Source organism: Lepidochelys olivacea (assembly GCF_965140295.1).
Source record: "Lepidochelys olivacea isolate rLepOli2 genome assembly, chromosome: 1".
Classification (NCBI taxonomy): domain Eukaryota; kingdom Metazoa; phylum Chordata; order Testudines; family Cheloniidae; genus Lepidochelys; species Lepidochelys olivacea.
Genome location: NC_140411.1, coordinates 29,302,966 through 29,319,912, shown reverse-complemented (window position 1 = coordinate 29,319,912; position 16,947 = coordinate 29,302,966). Strand labels below are relative to the sequence as shown.

Here is a 16,947-nt window from a genome sequence, read left to right as displayed (position 1 = left end):
TGTCTCTTTGAAAAACTGCCAACTCTCTTGAACTGTTTTCCCCTTTAGACTTGCTTCCCATGGGATCTTACCTACCAACTCCCTGAGTTTGCTAAAGTCTGCCTTCTTGAAATCCATTGTCTTTATTTTGCTGTTCTCCCTCCTACCATTCCTTAGAATCATTAACACTATCGTTTCATGATCACTTTCACGAAAGCTGCCTTCCACTTTCAAATTCTCAACCAGTTCCTCCTTATTTGTCAAAATCAAATCTAGAACAGCCTCTCCCCTGGTAGCTGTCTCCACCTTCTGAAAGAAAAAATTGTCTGAAAGAAAAAACAGAATTTACATGAAGCTGCTGCTGCAGGTCAGGATGCTGACAGGGGAGAAAAGGATGCTCAGGTGAAACCAAACAGATTTTCTTTTTCTTCCACAGTACAGATGTAATTATCCCAGAGGAGAAGGGGGGGCATGGAGTAAAACCCAGTAGGAGTGCAATCTTGGACAAAGCGAGCACATCGGAGTAGCAGTAGTATTAAGCATCGAATGCGCGGAGATTCTTGCTAGCAGCCTGCCTGAGACGGGAGATATAAAAGTGCTGAAAGAAAACTATACACTGACTGAGTGTCAGATCTGCATAGCTACAGCACTTGTCTGGATCACCTGCTGTTATTTTGGCTGATAATTTTTGCATTTTGTTCACAGTTATGAAGATTGTGCTAAGGAAAGCAAGCAAGAGCTTGTCAAGCCTCCCGCTGACTGGACACAGTATTGTTTCATTGATGAGCTATTTCTGAATCTGAAGAAAGAAGCAGCGTTTCAGAAATGGTTACTCATTATATATGGCTCTCTCTCCTGTACTTAGCTAATGCCTTTGACAGATCAGCAAAGCTTCCCATCAACAGAAGTTTTGAAGGATCTTTTGAAACACCCAGCATCTCCAGTTTTTTTTCCTGGAATAACTATACACTTACTGACTGGCAGAGCTTTGTGGACAGGAGAAGCTATGGGGCAGAGTCTCAAAATCTTACAGTGAAAGCCCTGCTCATTGTGGCATACTCCTTCATCATAGTGTTCTCGCTCTTTGGGAATGTCTTGGTCTGTCACGTCATCATCAAAAATCAAAGGATGCACTCTGCTACTAGCCTGTTCATTGTGAATCTAGCTGTAGCAGACATAATGATAATGCTGCTCAATACTCCCTTTACTTTGGTAAGAACCTGACAGAGGTCTGTTCCCTCTCCCTCTGCTTTTTCTCTAAACCTTGGGCATTTGTAATGGAAAATGTATCATTTGCCTTTTCTTCCCTTAACAGAAATAGCTTAGTGTGTGGAGTTCGCCTCTGATTGTTCTTACTTGCACTCACGGGAATGACAAATGACACTAGTAAATGCGAGGCTGCAATTTCAGCTTCCTGTCATGTTAAAGCATTAGAGTTAATTTAATGACTTTTTTTCTTTATCCTGTTATATAGAGTTATATTCTCAGTTTATACTCTGCTAATACAAGATAGTTCTATGAGACACTTGCTAGTAATCTTTCCAGACTAGTTTTAAATGTCTGTAGGGATGGAGTCATTACTCTTTGGAAGATTTAACAGGTCTTTTCCTTTTCTAATTGCTATGATCCAGTTAGAAACGTAATAATACTAAAAATTGCACCTGTGGTTTATGCCCAAGGACATTGTTGGCACTAAACTAGTCAGAATAATAGGGCTGTAGTTTCACAGTTTTATTCCCCCCCCCCCCACGAGGAGCTTCCAGTATAATACAATGAATCTCCCTTATTTAAAAAAATGGTTAATGGTCAGCATCATGTTACATGATCTGGTGAAAAGAGATACTTGCATTGTACCTAGATCAGGGATGCAGGAGTATCCATGTATCAAGCAGGGATGGTGGGATGAGGGGAACTGACTTGCTGGCAGTTCTTTGGGTATGGAGGAAAATATTCTGAAGGAAGTCAGACAAATACTTTAGAAGTTGCTCCACCATACCGCCTGCGTGCATATTGCCAGGTCAGTAAAGTGGCACTAATATAACTGTATTTCTGGATCACCTTCCCAAAAGTCTTGACTCTATTTAATGTCCTATTGCAGGCTTCAGTAATCAGCCAATAAATCAAAGGAGACAGAAGTTAGATAAAAGAAAGGAGTGATGTGTTAGCCTGTTTGTGACCTGCAGATTTTTAATAATCCTTTTGGGATGGAAGTCAAAAAAATGACCACAAGAGCAGCTATTAGTGTACTGACAATGGCACAATGAGTCGAATGTCAGGCATGTGAAAAGTACCCTAATTATGCATGTAGAAAGCTAAATATATTATTCCCTGATGGGATTGTTCCTAGGCTCGGTTTGTGAACAGCACATGGATATTCGGGAAGGGGATGTGTCACATCAGTAGATTTGCACAATACTGCTCCCTCCATGTCTCTGCTTTGACTCTTACAGCAATCGCAGTGGACAGACACCAGGTGAGAGTTCCCTTAAGCTAAATGGCCACGAATTGAAAATGCTGGAGCATTCCCTTATTTTAAAATAAGAAATTAAAAACCATTTTCTGAACACCTCAGACCCTAAGGAGTTTAGCACAGGGCACTCTCTGTAAGACTTGTCAGGGTGGTGGTGTATTTTTTTTTCTAATCAGCTCTCTGGTATCACTTAAGGAGGAGGAATAAGTACAATTTAGGGGCTAGAGGGTGTGCTGGCAGTCTGGAATCCTGGGTTCTGTTCCCAGGTCAGCCACTGGCTTTTTACTCAAACCTCTCTGCATCTCTAATAAGTTGGTAGTAATACCTGCCTCAGAGAGGGAGCGTGAAGCTGAATGAACTGCTTGTACTCCTTCAGCCAGGGATCTTAAAGCACTTCACAAAATATTATGTATTATTCTAAATGCAGGTACATGCTGCATCTTCAAATCTTAACTTAATATGCTAAATTCACATAAGAAGCAGAGCTGTCAAATAAATGATTTCCAAGGGACACTAATTTAAATAGTATATTTAGCTCTGGGCAGGAACTGGGATTTCTATCCCAGGGAAAATTTTGCATTTCCAAAAAAATGTGTGTTCTGAACGGGCACACAAGGCGGGATATGCAAAATGTGCTGGGAGAGGAGCGTCCTCCATACATTCCGTTGCAGAATCACCCACATGGAATTTTTCAGTAATGTACAATTTAGGTGCCGCAGCAGCCTGCCTAGCATGCTGAAAGCCCACAGAGCCTGGGTGAGCAGGGAGCCCGGTTGCAAGCTCCACACCAGAGGGGCTGCTGAGGAGCTAGGGAGCTGGCCAGCTTGGAAGCCCTGGGATGCCAGGGCAGGGTGCTGGGGAGCCCGCCAGCCTGGGAGTGGGGAACCTGGGCTCTTGGGAGCTTTCATTTCAATTTTCCCACCAGGAAATTTCAATATTGCAGAAAATGCATTTTCTGTTGGAAAACCATTCGGCTGTAATGATACAGGAAACCCACCAGACTTTGTGTCACTGGTGCTGTCAAATACAAACATTGAAAGCATTTTAAAAACCTCCATTCCCCCCTTTATTTATATTGTTGAATTGGCCCATCCTGCAGACTGATGTGCAAGGGAAGAACTTTGTGCCTGCCCGGGAGCCCACGGAAGTCAACCCATCTCTATGTGGGTGCAGAAGTTCACCTTCGCAGCTGCAGTAGCGGGATCGGGGCCTTTCTTTATCCATTTCTCTCAGCTTGGACTAGGAAAGTTAATTACTTCAGTTCAGCTTTCATTCAGAGTCAAGTTCGCTTTCTGGTTCTGTAACCGGAAGTCAATGGAAGTTGCATGCAGGCAACTCCCATGCAGTGTTGGCTCATTAAACTGCCACGATTACTGCTGTATTTAAGAGTGGGAGATTATGTGAGGAAAATCTCATAATTATTAAAATGTCATCAGGCCACGTGTTTGTTTATTCCAAACAGGTTATAATGCATCCTCTGAAACCACGCCTATCCACTGCAAAAGGCATTGTCTACATCTCTGTCATCTGGATTATGGCAACGTGTTTCTCCCTCCCACATGCTATTTACCAAAAACTATTCACTTTTGAATACAGGTAAGGCTGATCCCTGCTTTTGATCTGCAGAAACATATTGGGCCAGATATCCAGCAGGGACAAGCAAGTGTAGCCTCATTGAAGACAAGGGAGCCATGTGAATTTACACCAGCTGAGGATCTGGTCCATAGTGTACATCTATACCTTTCCCAATGGCTACTCTTCTAGTATTATTCATCAACAACAGTGTGTCAGATGCATCAGGCCAGATACACAGTTTGCATAAATTGGCAGTTTACACCAGCTAGCGAACTGGCCCATTGATTGAGGCGAGGATTGGAAAGGAGGCCCTAATTGGTTCTTATCTAACCCCAGCTCTAACTCTGACTCCCTGACCAAGTGACTCAACCTCTCTGTCTTAGTTTCCTCTTCTGCAGAATAAAGATAATAATACTACCTGTCACCCTCTGTTGTGAGGGTTAATTAATGTTTGTGAAGTGTTTTGCTGATGGAATGGGTCATAAACATGATAGACTTTTTATTACTGTTTACATACAGAAGTTCATTGAAAGGTAGAGAGAGTTTCACTTCACTCCGAAGAACTTAATTTTGTGCAGCTGGTAATTAGACGTTGCAATTAATTAGTTTCGTAAGGAGATCATGTCATGCATGCTGTGAGAAATTAGTCTGATCACATTTCTTGTAAGCTACGCTATGGGCCACCTCCTCAGTTGGTGTAAATTAGCATAGCACTGCTGAAGTCAATGGAATGATGTGAATTTGCACCACTTGAGGATCTGGCTCTTTGGTTTTATGACAGGAGTCTTGTCTTTCTCTCCCTTACTGTGATACCCAGGCATATTTGTTCATTCATTGTGATCAGTCCTTTTATCTGCAGTGAAGAAGTCACCCGAAGCCTATGTCTCCCAGATTTCCCTGAACCAGCTGACCTCTTCTGGAAGTATCTAGACTTAACAACATTCATTTTGCTCTACATTCTGCCCCTTTTAATCATCTCTGCTGCCTACCTGAGAGTGGCCAAGAAACTCTGGCTGCGCAATGCCATTGGGGACGTGACCACAGAGCAGTACTTCACCCTTCGGAGGAAGAAGAAAAAGACCATTAAGATGCTGATGGTGGTGGTTGTCCTCTTTGCTGTTTGCTGGTTTCCTTTAAACTGCTACGTCGTCCTCCTTTCCAGCCAAACTATTCGTACCAACAATGCCCTGTACTTTGCTTTTCACTGGTTTGCAATGAGCAGCACCTGTTATAACCCCTTCATTTACTGCTGGCTCAATGAACATTTCAGACTGGAACTGAAGTCTTTTCTCAACATGTGCAAAAAACCACCTACCCCGAGAGAGCACAGGTGTCCATCCACAGTTCCATCCTACAGAGTAGCCTGGGCAAAAAACAGCAACTTCAAGAGGTCTCAGGTCTCCCATGTCCTTCCATCAACCTCCAATCTCCAGTCAGGAAAGACAGACATCACTTCAGTTGAACCTATAGTAGCTGTGAGTTGAATGATGCAATAAAATGGGAGCACGTGGGGTACGCACCAGGATTGCAGGCGGATTTGGTGAAAGCTGATGAGTGTGACGTAGAGACACGGGAATCCTTGACTACTTCACTATAATGCACACACAAATGTGTGTGCTGTTTGTGCAGAGAACCCAGAACCACAGGAGTCAATGCATTCCTATTAGCAAGAGAGTTATCTCTTTAATGCAGACTGGTAGTATATCTATACAGCGTCCAAAGAGAAGACAGACAGCATAGCTATTGAGAAGGCGGGGGGGAAACCCTTTTCTTTGTCAGGCTGACTTTGAACTGGTGGCTAGCAAAGAACTCTCTGTGTATCTGTAACTATTATCTGTCGGTAATGCTGTCCAGTGCGGTCCTTTTTCCTCGGAGGTTTGTGTGTGTGTGTTGACTGTTGTTGATCTAGAACCAAAACACTGAAACCATTATCTAAGTACATTGAGTCTCAGTATTAAAAATGTCTTTTAGTGAACACAGGATTGGTAGAGACAATTTCACCGTTATGGTGCTGCTTGAATCCAGCCCAATTTAGGAGTGACAGAAAGCTGTTACCATGGCTCACAGGCTGACTGGCTCTTTAAGGCAAGCCAGGCTCAACCTTGCCTATGACCTAGCAGCCATTTCCCGCTAATGGTGATATGGTAACTTACTACAGGGTCCTCTGGGTGGGCCTCAGTTTCCCTACTTGAGGAAGGGGCACGCAAGCCCCACTGCAGAGGCAGATTAGGCTCCTGTGAAGGCAGCTCAGAGGGAAGGCCCTGAGGACACTTCAGTGCAGCCATAGAGGGACAGAAGAATTATTATTTGGGTGTTTAGCTTGGCCCTTTTGTTACCCCTGAAAGGGACTGAACTTAGGTGACTTAGCCAAAGGGCCAAGTCACCTAAGACCTGGTGAGAAGCAGAGGGCCAATAGGAGGTGGTGGGAATGAGGATCCCTTGCAGTGTTGCACTCTGACGCAAGGGTGCACTGCATGTGGTTAGTACACTACGTTACACCTTGTAATGGGTCTTCATTGGCCCGTGTGATATATGGTTTTGTCTTAGTCCATTTCCAAGTGAAAAAGTGTCTGCATCACAAGTACCATCACCCAAACTATCATCAGAGATGCAATAGGTTGGATGGACATGGAAAAATGGAACTGTGCTATTACCCTGATAGATGCTTCCTGGAAGGCAGGGTTGAGGCACACTGAGGGAAGAAACTGTACTTTTTAAAATACATAAACAAAAGATGACTTTGGACTTCTGGCTGACAGTTCAGCAAATTTTGCCAGGAATTTTTTTAAGGAAATCTAGGTACAGTCCCATAAAATCAAGTAAATGAAAGAACATTTAGGCAGATCCTATGGTCAGAGAATTAAAATCAGGAAATAATTTCTCAGTGCATTGAAAGTACTGCACAAGCTCATTTAGAACAGTAATGTTTACAAACCAAATTGTATTTGGTTTAGAATCTTCTTTGCCAGAGTATGTCTGAATCATCATCACGTAATAGCTAAGGAATCCTCCAACTTACATCTAGAATTTAGCATTGCTCCTTTGCTCTGTAATGCAGTTGTGTAGCTGTTCTCAGTTCAGAGACGGAGGGACTATATATGTTCTCTTCTAAAGTGCTGTATACATTACCTCTTTGAAATTGTGTACACACAAACTATCTGCTTTAAAATAGTAGGACTGATGGTGCATGATGTCAGGCAAGGAAACTCCAGAGCCTCCAAAAGCTGTGCCGTGAGCAGTGATGTTTACCTATGTGTTCATGGTGCGGAAATCAGCTGGCCATCATCAGCGTATTGCTCCCAAAGGTGCCCTGTTCTACATGAAACACTCAGCAGCTAACAGTAAAAGGAGAGAGAAGACTGTTGTTTTAAAGGAAAATAACATGACTGGAAAGAGAAACCAGTTGTAACTGATGTCCTGTACCAGTTTCTGGTGCCTTTGACTTGTGCCAAGTTTTTCATGGATGTATATTTACAGAAAATAAAATGTATGCAACATTTATTAGACTCCACTGAAAATCCTTGTTTCAAGGTGGTGGAACGTGATGTTGTGGGAGCAGCAAGTGGCAGTGACCAGCAGCAGTAGAGAGCAGTGGTAGCAACAGAGGCATTGCCTGATGCTCCCGACCCCCACCGGGGTAGGACAACCCTGTGAAAGCACCTCTGAACTCTGGGTCTTCGCTAGCCAGGGACAGCAACTGTGAGTGGGATGCAGAGGAGAGAGAGGGAAGTGATGTGTTAAAAGGACATTTGTTTGTTGGCCTTTCCCACCACATGGTGGGAAACTGAGGCAAAGGACACTGCCCAACACACTGTGGGGTTGGGATTTTTCTTACAGCTGCATGCTTTTGAATATGGTTGTGTTGTTTTCCCAAACTAATGCTTGGTTCCCTTTCCCTTTTAATAAAAGTTCTTTTGTTTTACACAGACTCCGTGCGTGCAAGAGGGGAAGTATTGCCTCTTAGAGGCACCCAGATGTGGTTGTAAATTTTTCCAGATTACTAGGTGGGGGCTCAAGCCGGTTCTGTTGCTGCTGATTCCACCTGGCAGAAGGGTTACCCTGCAAAAAAGAATCACAGGGACATATATCAGTGGAGGAAGATAAGTAATCTAGGAATGACCGCAGGCCCTGTGCTGTCCACACTGTCATGGGGAACCCAACCCAGTAAAGACAAAGATTTTTAAATTTCTGCACATTTAAGTGAATCAAGACCAGATTTTTCAGTACCTTACAAGACTGAGACCTTAAAAAGGAAGAAATGCATTTGATAGCATATTGCCAATAAGAAATCTTTCAGCACTTTGTTAACGTGGTATTTTTTGAACTAGTTATGTAATAATTAACCTTCTCCAGCACTTCAAGAGGAGACTGGCCACCAATATTAAATACTCTATAAAACAAGTCCAGGTTAATGCATGAAAAGAAACGTCACTGAAATACTCTTTATTGACGTCAGACAAATATACATTCGTGCTAAAGAAAAATACCCTGCAGTGATTTTCAGAATCTGATGGTTTTTCCCAGCACTCTTTTTTTATTTGTTATCTAGATAAGTAAAAAGGGAAAAACTGAGGAGGGTTAATCATTAATATCTCAATCCATCATGAAGTAAATCAATGGAATTTGTTTCACAGAAAATTGCCCAAGCTGTGCCAAAACTTTAAGCCTTGAATGGGGGTAATTTTGCTGAAATCTATATGTTTGGTAATACATGAAGGTAATTACTGAATGAAGTTCTAGGTGCTTAATTTAATTGTGACATTAACACCAGTGATCTAAAATTATCACCTAACACCTCATAAGTGGCAGAGATGACAGGGATAGTTTACTTTTCAGAGAGGCAATGGTAGGATGAGATGAACAAGGAGGGACAAAAATAATTTGCGACATTAATACATCTAGTATACATGGCCTTCCAGTCTCTGAAGCTGCTTTCCCCTTAAAAGACAGAGTACAAAGCAGCAGGAAGATTGGAGGTTGTGTTTACTCCTTGACAGGAAAATAAAGCCAGCTGTCATTATACAAAGCATGCTTTCTGAACAATTGCTCTTTCTGTGTTCCGCCCCCAGGGTAACATGTTTTTATTTAGCCAGTTTTATCCAAGTGCAAAAATTAATGATTCATAATGTATAACAGTGGAAACACAGGACCCCTCTTCCATTCCGTACCCAGGAATGATATGCTGTGGGATGAATCAGCATTGTGTAGTGTGGGAGGCTTGTCTGTAGGACCCCTTCCTCATTCGCTGTAGAAGTTGGAAGGTGTATAATGAATGAAGCAGGGGATTGCCGGTACCGAATGGATGGTCTCATGGTAAATGCAATTCATTGCTATCCTGGAGAACTGGATTCTGTTCCTGCCTGCACCATAGAGTTCCTAGGTGATGCTTTTTACAGAAGGTCCCTAACTGCATGTTCCTCATTTTCTGGATGTCTGACTTGAGACCATAGACTATAATTTGCAGAAATGCTGAGCACTCACAGCTGCAAGTGAACTTAGCTGGAGCTGCGCTTTGAATATGTGACATGCTATATGCAGATCCTAGGTGTCTCAAAGTGGGCACTCAGAATTAGCAGATACTTTTGACCTCAATCTCTGTGCCTCAATTCCCCCCTCTGTAAAATGTGAATAATATCATCGTGACACTTCCTGGGGGTACTCAAGCTGTGAGGCACCTTGCTACCACCTGCCCTCAGTGTAGAGAAGCCTTGTCTGTGCCTGCAGTGGGTCAGCACCCTGGCCCTAGGCAACACAAGCACTGCAGTCCTCCACAGGCCCTGATGTCACTCTACAGATTAGCTTGAGCCCTCTGAGCCCTCCCTGGAGTGTTTCAGCCCCTGGTCCACTGGACACTTGCTGTGTTCACAGATTTGCTGCCTCCAAAGAATCAGGGCAACGCAGCTCACTGCTTCACTTACCTCAGTGCACATATACTTGATTTCACTGTAATCAAATCACAGTTTACTGAACAAAGCAGGTTCAAGTAGTAACAAGTAGAAGCACCGGAAACAAACCGTTCCATATAAAATAAAATCATAACACACATTCTAGAGCCTAGACCTAATTAAAGGGTACTCTCATGCCTAGTAGAGTGTTGCTCACCCAAAATCTTTGCAGAGCTTTACAGCCAGGCTACTTGTGACCCTCTTTTTACGAGACACTCACAGAGTCAGTTTGTGTCCTAGGTGAAGGATTCCATGTGTCACTCTGTACTTCAAGAGTTACTAGAACAATCTTTTGCCTTTATTCATAAACAGGACACCTCTGCCTCCTCCCCCAGCTGTTTTTTAATGCCTGTAGATTTCCTTTCTTGTAGATTTCACAATCTCTCAAAAGCCAAGACCTTAAGAACAAAAATTTTAGTATAAATACATATATCCTTAAATATTATCCATCCATACATTTTGCAATGATTATGATGACTGGTGGGCTATGGGCTCTCAGTAAAGACCTCACATGCCACCTTGGGTATGCATATATCTGACTCAAGGGCTCCCTGTAAAATCCTATGCACCCCCTGTGTCCTCTGCCTGTTGGCATCAAGGGCATCTGTGGGCCACAACCATTTCATCTCACAAGGCTGTTGTGAAAATAAATTCATTCATGTTTATGAAGCATTCAGCTACTAGAGTGATGAGCCCCAAAGAAAAGCCCATAAGGAAGTTATTCTGTCTTCAGAGCACACTTTGAATACTGTGCATTAAATAAGCCCTAGGGCCACACACTGACCCACAAGGAAGACAAATAGTGAATAGCTGACCATTAAGTGAGCACTGTTCATCCTGTGCACTGAATGGAGGTGGGCCTCTGTGGAAAAATAATTAAATAATTAAATATTCATGTAATTAAAGACTGTAGCATAAAGGGCAAAGGAGCTGAATTAAGGATGCACAGGCAACCTTAATTCAGGCATGTCTGAACTTTTGAATGCTTGACTCGCAACATTAATTCTTTAATGTAGTTTTCACTATGTACTAGTATTGTATTTAAAAGAGGAGTTATGTCTCATGATAAGGCTAATTTCTTCCTTCTCAAGTTCCTCATAAAATGTTCTTTTGGATGCTGGACCACTGAAAATTAAGTTACAGCTCCAGAATTCAGCTGCTCTTGCTCCTAATGGGTATTCATTCCCTATCTTAAAACCTATATCCTGAGAGTTTTGTTCATCTTCATACAGAATTATATGGCAAACAAAGGAACAAAGACTGTGGTAGCAACTGGCTGATGCGGGTTGTGAGTGGCAGCTCGCTCTAGCCTGAATGCTCAACAAGAAAAAAAATAGTGTCTTCGAAATGTCTCCTTAGTGCCTGTCAGGCTTGTTGTTTAAAAAGTGCAAAAGTTAATCAAACCAGGAGTGGAAATGTGTTCATTTCAATGGGTAAAAGCAGCAAATGTTGAAATGGGAGGCGTAATGGCTGAGGTGTTAGTGAAAGACATGACTGGTGCTGTGCTAAGGATGCTGCCTTCTTCTGAAGGGTGAGGCCTCGTAAAGGACAGGCAAGTCTTTACTAATAAGCACATGGATTAATGCTCTTCGTCACTCTGGCAACGCCTTTCAAGTGGCTGGTTTTGGGCCGCCCAACCCGAGACACTCAGGGGCCTGACTTTCAGAGGGCGGGTGCTCAGCACTTCTTAAAAAATCAGGCCCTTTGAGGTGTCTCAGGGTGAGCAAACAAAAATGGAAGCATCCAAAAATCACTTCTTTCCCTTGAAAATTTTGAGCCAGCTGCATTTTCCCCGGCCTCAATCTCTTCCATTCACTCTACATAATTCAATTAAAAGTAAAGTAAATCTGGTATGTAAAGTTTTTCCATCAGTATCCCTGATGTCTTTCTATAATGAGCACTTTTAACATTGCTCGGCCATAACTTTCTTAAATTATACCAATTTAGCTCTAGCTTCACGTGGGCCGTGGTATCCTCTGATTCTAGGATCTTCCCTTTTTTGATAGATCTGCTACATCTTTCATTTTCTTAGTATTATTTTTCTATGCAACCGTTCAGTCAAGTTACTACCAAAGATAAGGAACACACCTATGCCTAAGAACCTTGACGAATCAAATGTTCTTTTCAAATGCCAGATAAGCCTCAGTTAAGACACAACAACAGTGGTAGCAGGATGTGGCATAATTGGCCCATATTGAGCCAATGCACAGAGACTACAGTGTTTCTCAGCAATAGGAGAAAGTTACAAATATAGCTGTCTCATTGCGATAGTTAAAGCAAAGGAATAGGCCTTACTGACAATGTTTTCCCAACCCATTCTAGCTGTCTCATTAAAAGGAAGGTATAAAAGAGTTTCTGCTAGGGTGGGCTCCACGAAGAATCTTAGGTGCCTAAGTCCAGTTTTTAGGTACCACTGTGATCCACAGAACTCCTGCTCAGCTGTCTCCTAACCCTGTAGACATTAAACTTGCTCAGCACCTACTTTTCCCCTCTGGGCTCATGCATGGCAGCATCACGCCAGGCGCCTGGATGCCTATCTCCCACCTAAGCCCCACAGTGGGTCACAAACCAGGGAAGATAGGTTGTGGCGCTCTAAGTCACGGCCTCTGAGCATGCCTATGGGGATTGGGCCCCTCAGACAAGTTCACACAGATCAATTGTTGGGGAGAGGAGAAGTTGATGGCCTTTCCTTATAATTTTCAGCGTAGTGGATAGGAGGATGTGGGAGACTGCTGGGTTCAAGTCCCCCTTCCTCCTGAGGCAGAGAAGGGGTTTGAACAGGGATCTGCAACTGCCGCAAAAGAGGGATTTGGTGTTGCTAAACTGTGTGACAGCTCCCTGTCAGCCAAACGGACTCCACCAGTTAACTTTGCCTTGCAGGTTAACCCTGGGTGTAGTTCAGTTCCCAAACTTTCCAGCAGCATCTCCCTGCAACATATGGCCCCTGTCACAGGACACTCACAGCAATTACCAAGTCTGGTGTCTCCACAGAGACAATGTACACACCAGCCTGTTGGTTCAGCTGTGTGGTCACACCCTATTTTAACATGACAGCCCTGAGATGAATTTATAATAAATCAAGAATAAGTTTATTAAGAAAGAACAGAGATGTAAGTGACAGAAATGGTTACCAATAAAACAAAAGTATACCATATATCTAAGAGACGACATATAACCTGAGCACACTCCAAGCTTTGTCTACAGCCTACAGCCACTTCTCCGCATCACCAACCCATGCGGTTGGGGATCCACTATTCATAGATGCAAAAAGCGCTGACTTCTTTGTTCCCTCGGCGACGGATAACAAAGGGATGCTCTTCCCCTCTTCGTATAGTCCAGTAACCCTTTGACGTGTATTCTTTTGAAGTGTGTCCCCAGATAAAGCTTTTCCCCTCCGCTGTTTGTGCTCCAGTGTGCTGGCACCACGCTGTTTTCTCGTTCCCCTGAAAACTTGCTTTTCCTGTTGACTTAAAATGCAGATGCTGCATCCTTTGTGTTGGTTTTACAGTACTTGATTCACAGTGGGTACTTAGGCAGGCAAGTAACTCAACATCACTTTGTCTGGGGCAGAATTGTTTGTCAACCCAGTTTGGTTACATGGTTTTAAACATTTCCAGTATACACCTACCACTTTTTAATTAACATACATACACACATCACACAATACCTGTGATGACCAGTACAATATACATTTTCATTTGACACCTTGCATGACATTCTTTATAAATACCCTGACTGTGATATGTTAGGTGCAGTGAGTTTGTCAGGCTTAACAGGAGGTGCTGTGACATGGCAGAGAACCCTTTGTCAGTGGGCATTGAGGGCCACTTAGGGTTACAGCCCCACTTAGCTGAGTGCCCTAATCACTAGGCTATACAGTCTTTCTAACTCTTTCTCTGGCCCAAGTAACATTTAAGTATTCCATTGTTTAATTCAAGTGGAACAACTTCAACAGGAGAGCTTGAGGGAGCCCCAAATCAGACTATTCCCTAGCCTAGTGGTTAAGGCACTTACCACAGAGATGGCAGAGCCCTTTTCAAATCCCTTCTTTTCCTCTCAGGAGGAAGGGGAATTTGAGCTGGGGGAAGGTCTCCCACACCCTGGGTAAGTATTCTGCCTAGTAGGATAAATGTTATATGGGAGCTCCCCCTCCCTGATTGGTGGTTTCTTTGTGGGGGGGGTCCTGCACACAACTTTGGCAGCCAACCACCTATCTTCCCTCAGTTTGTGGATGACTATCAGAGCTAGAGACCTCTGTGCAGCTTGGACTTAGATGCCTGTCTCCAACAGAGGGGCCGGGCTTAGCACACATCCTTCTGGTCAGTGTCTCCCATTGGCTAGTTTAGGTGGCTGTCCGCCTAGTGCGCTGGCTTTGTGGATTGCAATCTGTAAGGTGCTCATCTCTTCCCATTCATTGTGTAGGGAGCCTCGGTGTCTAGTTCAGATTTTGTGGATTGCTGTGTTGTTCCTGTGATTTTCTAAGTGCCTATAAGTTATGTACTGTGATGCTCAGTGTTGCAATGCTTAAGTCCCTTTGCTGAGCCCACGTTTGTCCCAGTGGTTGGCAGCTCAGATGAAATGAGCCCTGGATATAAACAACCTCTGGATTTGCAAAAAGAAAAGGAGGACTTGTGGCACCTTAGAGACTAACCAATTTGTCTGAGCATGAGCTTTTGTGAGCTACAGCTCACTTCATCGGAGGCATGCTGTAGCTCACGAAAGCTTATGCCCAAATAAATTGGTTAGTCTCTAAGGTGCCACAAGGACTCCTTTTCTTTTTGTCGATACAGACTAACACGGCTGCTACTCTGAAACCTCCGGATTTGGTTTCACTGGCTCATCTCCATTTATATTAAAATAATACTTTGTACTTCTATTGCTCATTTCATCTGAGGGTCTAAGGCCTTTAACAAAATTAATACTTAATCCTGTGAAAAGTGCCAGGAGGCCTTTAACAACAGCGCTCAAGACTTATAGTTTGTCTCATTCAAATGATGTCTGCACAGCAGCTGGAGCATTATAGCTGCATCTAATGGAGACTGGGATATCTAATAGTGTAGACCAGATGTGGGCAAACTATGGCCTGTGGGACCATCCTGCCCGGCCCCTGAGCTCCTGGCCGGGGAGGCTAGCCCCCAGCCCTTCCCCTGCTGGCCCCTCCTCCGCAGCCTCAGCTCACCGTACCACCAGTGCTCTGGCCCACCGCTCCTGTCGGGCAGCACAACAGTGTGACTGGCTCTGGATGGGTGGCAGGGCTGCGAGCTCCTGCTGCTCTGACCGGTGTGGTAAGGGAGCGGGGAGCGGGGGGGTTGGATAAGGGGCAGGGGATGCTAGGGGGGCAGTCAGGGGACAGGGAGAAGGGGGCGGTTGGATGGGATGAAGGTTCTGGAAGGGGGGCAGTTGGGACGGGGAGCAGGGGGTGGTTGGATAGGTGTGGGAGTCCCGGGGAGCCCTGTCAGGTGGTGGGGGTATATATAGGGGTCAGGGCAGTCAGTGGACAGGGAGCGGGGGGGATTGGATAGAGAGTGGAGTCCAGGGGGGCAGTTAGGGGCAGGGGGTCCTGGGAGGGGACAGTCAGGGGACAAGGAGTGGGGCGGGGGTTGGATGGGTTGGTGATTCTGAGGGGGGCAGTCAGGGGGCAGGAAGTTGGGAGGAGGCAGATAGGGGGCAGGGGCCAGGCTGTTTGGGGAAGCACAGCCTTCCCTACCTGCCCTCCATACAGTTTCGCAACTCCAATGTGACCCTTGGGCCAAAAAAGTTTTCCCACCCCTGGTGTAGACAAAACTGACAATGCATACTATGTAATGATCATACTATAATAATACTGAAGACAGACAAAACCTACATGGGCCACCCTGAGGAATATCCACTAATCGAAGGGGGTATAATTTACCTAGACAGACCAGAGAAAGAAATGAGAATGACATCACATATTTTTTTACATTCAATTTGGCTGCGTGAGATTAAACTCACTCTCAATACATTCCTTGCCCAGCCCAGGGAAACAAGGCCAATGTCTCTGCAATATGGAGAATTAACTATTAGGGCAGAGAAATGGCCTGGATTGCCCAGATTTAAAATATATGAAATTTCACATCATTTTTCAGTGGAATGTAAGTGTCCTGGATATTTAATGTGTGGGAATCACTGAGGGCCAGATTGTGATTCCCTGACTATCTAAGGGCTTCATACTGCCACCCATCACCACAGTATGTGTGCACTTTCAACGTAAAAATCAATAGCAATAGCAAATCCTTAGTGTACTTCATGGAATCTCTGACACTTCTCCCTTACTGACACCAAGTAGCACCTTTCTCCTCAAGTAGTTCCATTGAAGATTGGCCTTAAAAACAGTAAAAAGAAGCAAGCAGGTGCTGAAAACTGGCAGGTATAGAAATGAGATGCAAGAAGCAGGAAATCTTCTCAAACAACATGTATCCATTCTCCCTATACTCAAAGGCTTGCCTGCATTCTGAGTTCAGGGCATTCTCTTATCAAGAAATTCTGGATTCCCAAAGGGAATCTCGACCCAAGACTTGGAATCCCACCCAAACACTTCTTGGCTTGTCGAAAGGTTATGAGCAATTGGTGCCACTCCTGATCTGAAATAGCCAATGCTTTAGTCAGAGACAGAATCTTCCTTTCCACCTTCAAAACACACAACAGTCCAACCAACACTGAAGAAACCTACCCTGGATAAAACTGGTTCTTGCCGTTCCCCCACGTCAGATAGCTTGAGAAGCACTGGTCTAGGAGATTCCACCCCTTCCAGATAGATGACCTGGCCTCAGTTATTCACACTACAGCAATGTGATATACCTGGGTAAGAAGCCTTCAACACTTGGGAAACTCTAACTAGTACAGAACATTGCAGCACATCTCAGCAACACAGGGAATTGCGGAAACATCAGACCTGACCTATGCTCGCTGGCTTTTCGTAGAATGAGTCAAGTTCAGGGTATCAGACCTTATTTTCAA

General features: G+C 44.1%; 1 protein-coding gene across 1 annotated transcript; it reads left to right on the top strand.

Annotated features, from left to right (window-relative positions):
- Nucleotides 1–804: 804 nt before the first annotated feature.
- Nucleotides 805–7,860, top strand: GPR83 (G protein-coupled receptor 83; the record flags this gene model as incomplete). The annotated part of the gene is made up of 4 exons (XM_084617950.1): nt 805–1,191; nt 2,327–2,452; nt 3,912–4,045; nt 4,884–7,860. The coding sequence occupies 4 exons, from the start codon at nt 805–807 to the stop codon at nt 5,506–5,508; spliced, it is 1,272 nt and encodes a 423-aa protein (XP_084474076.1). The 3' UTR covers nt 5,509–7,860.
- Nucleotides 7,861–16,947: the final 9,087 nt, after the last annotated feature.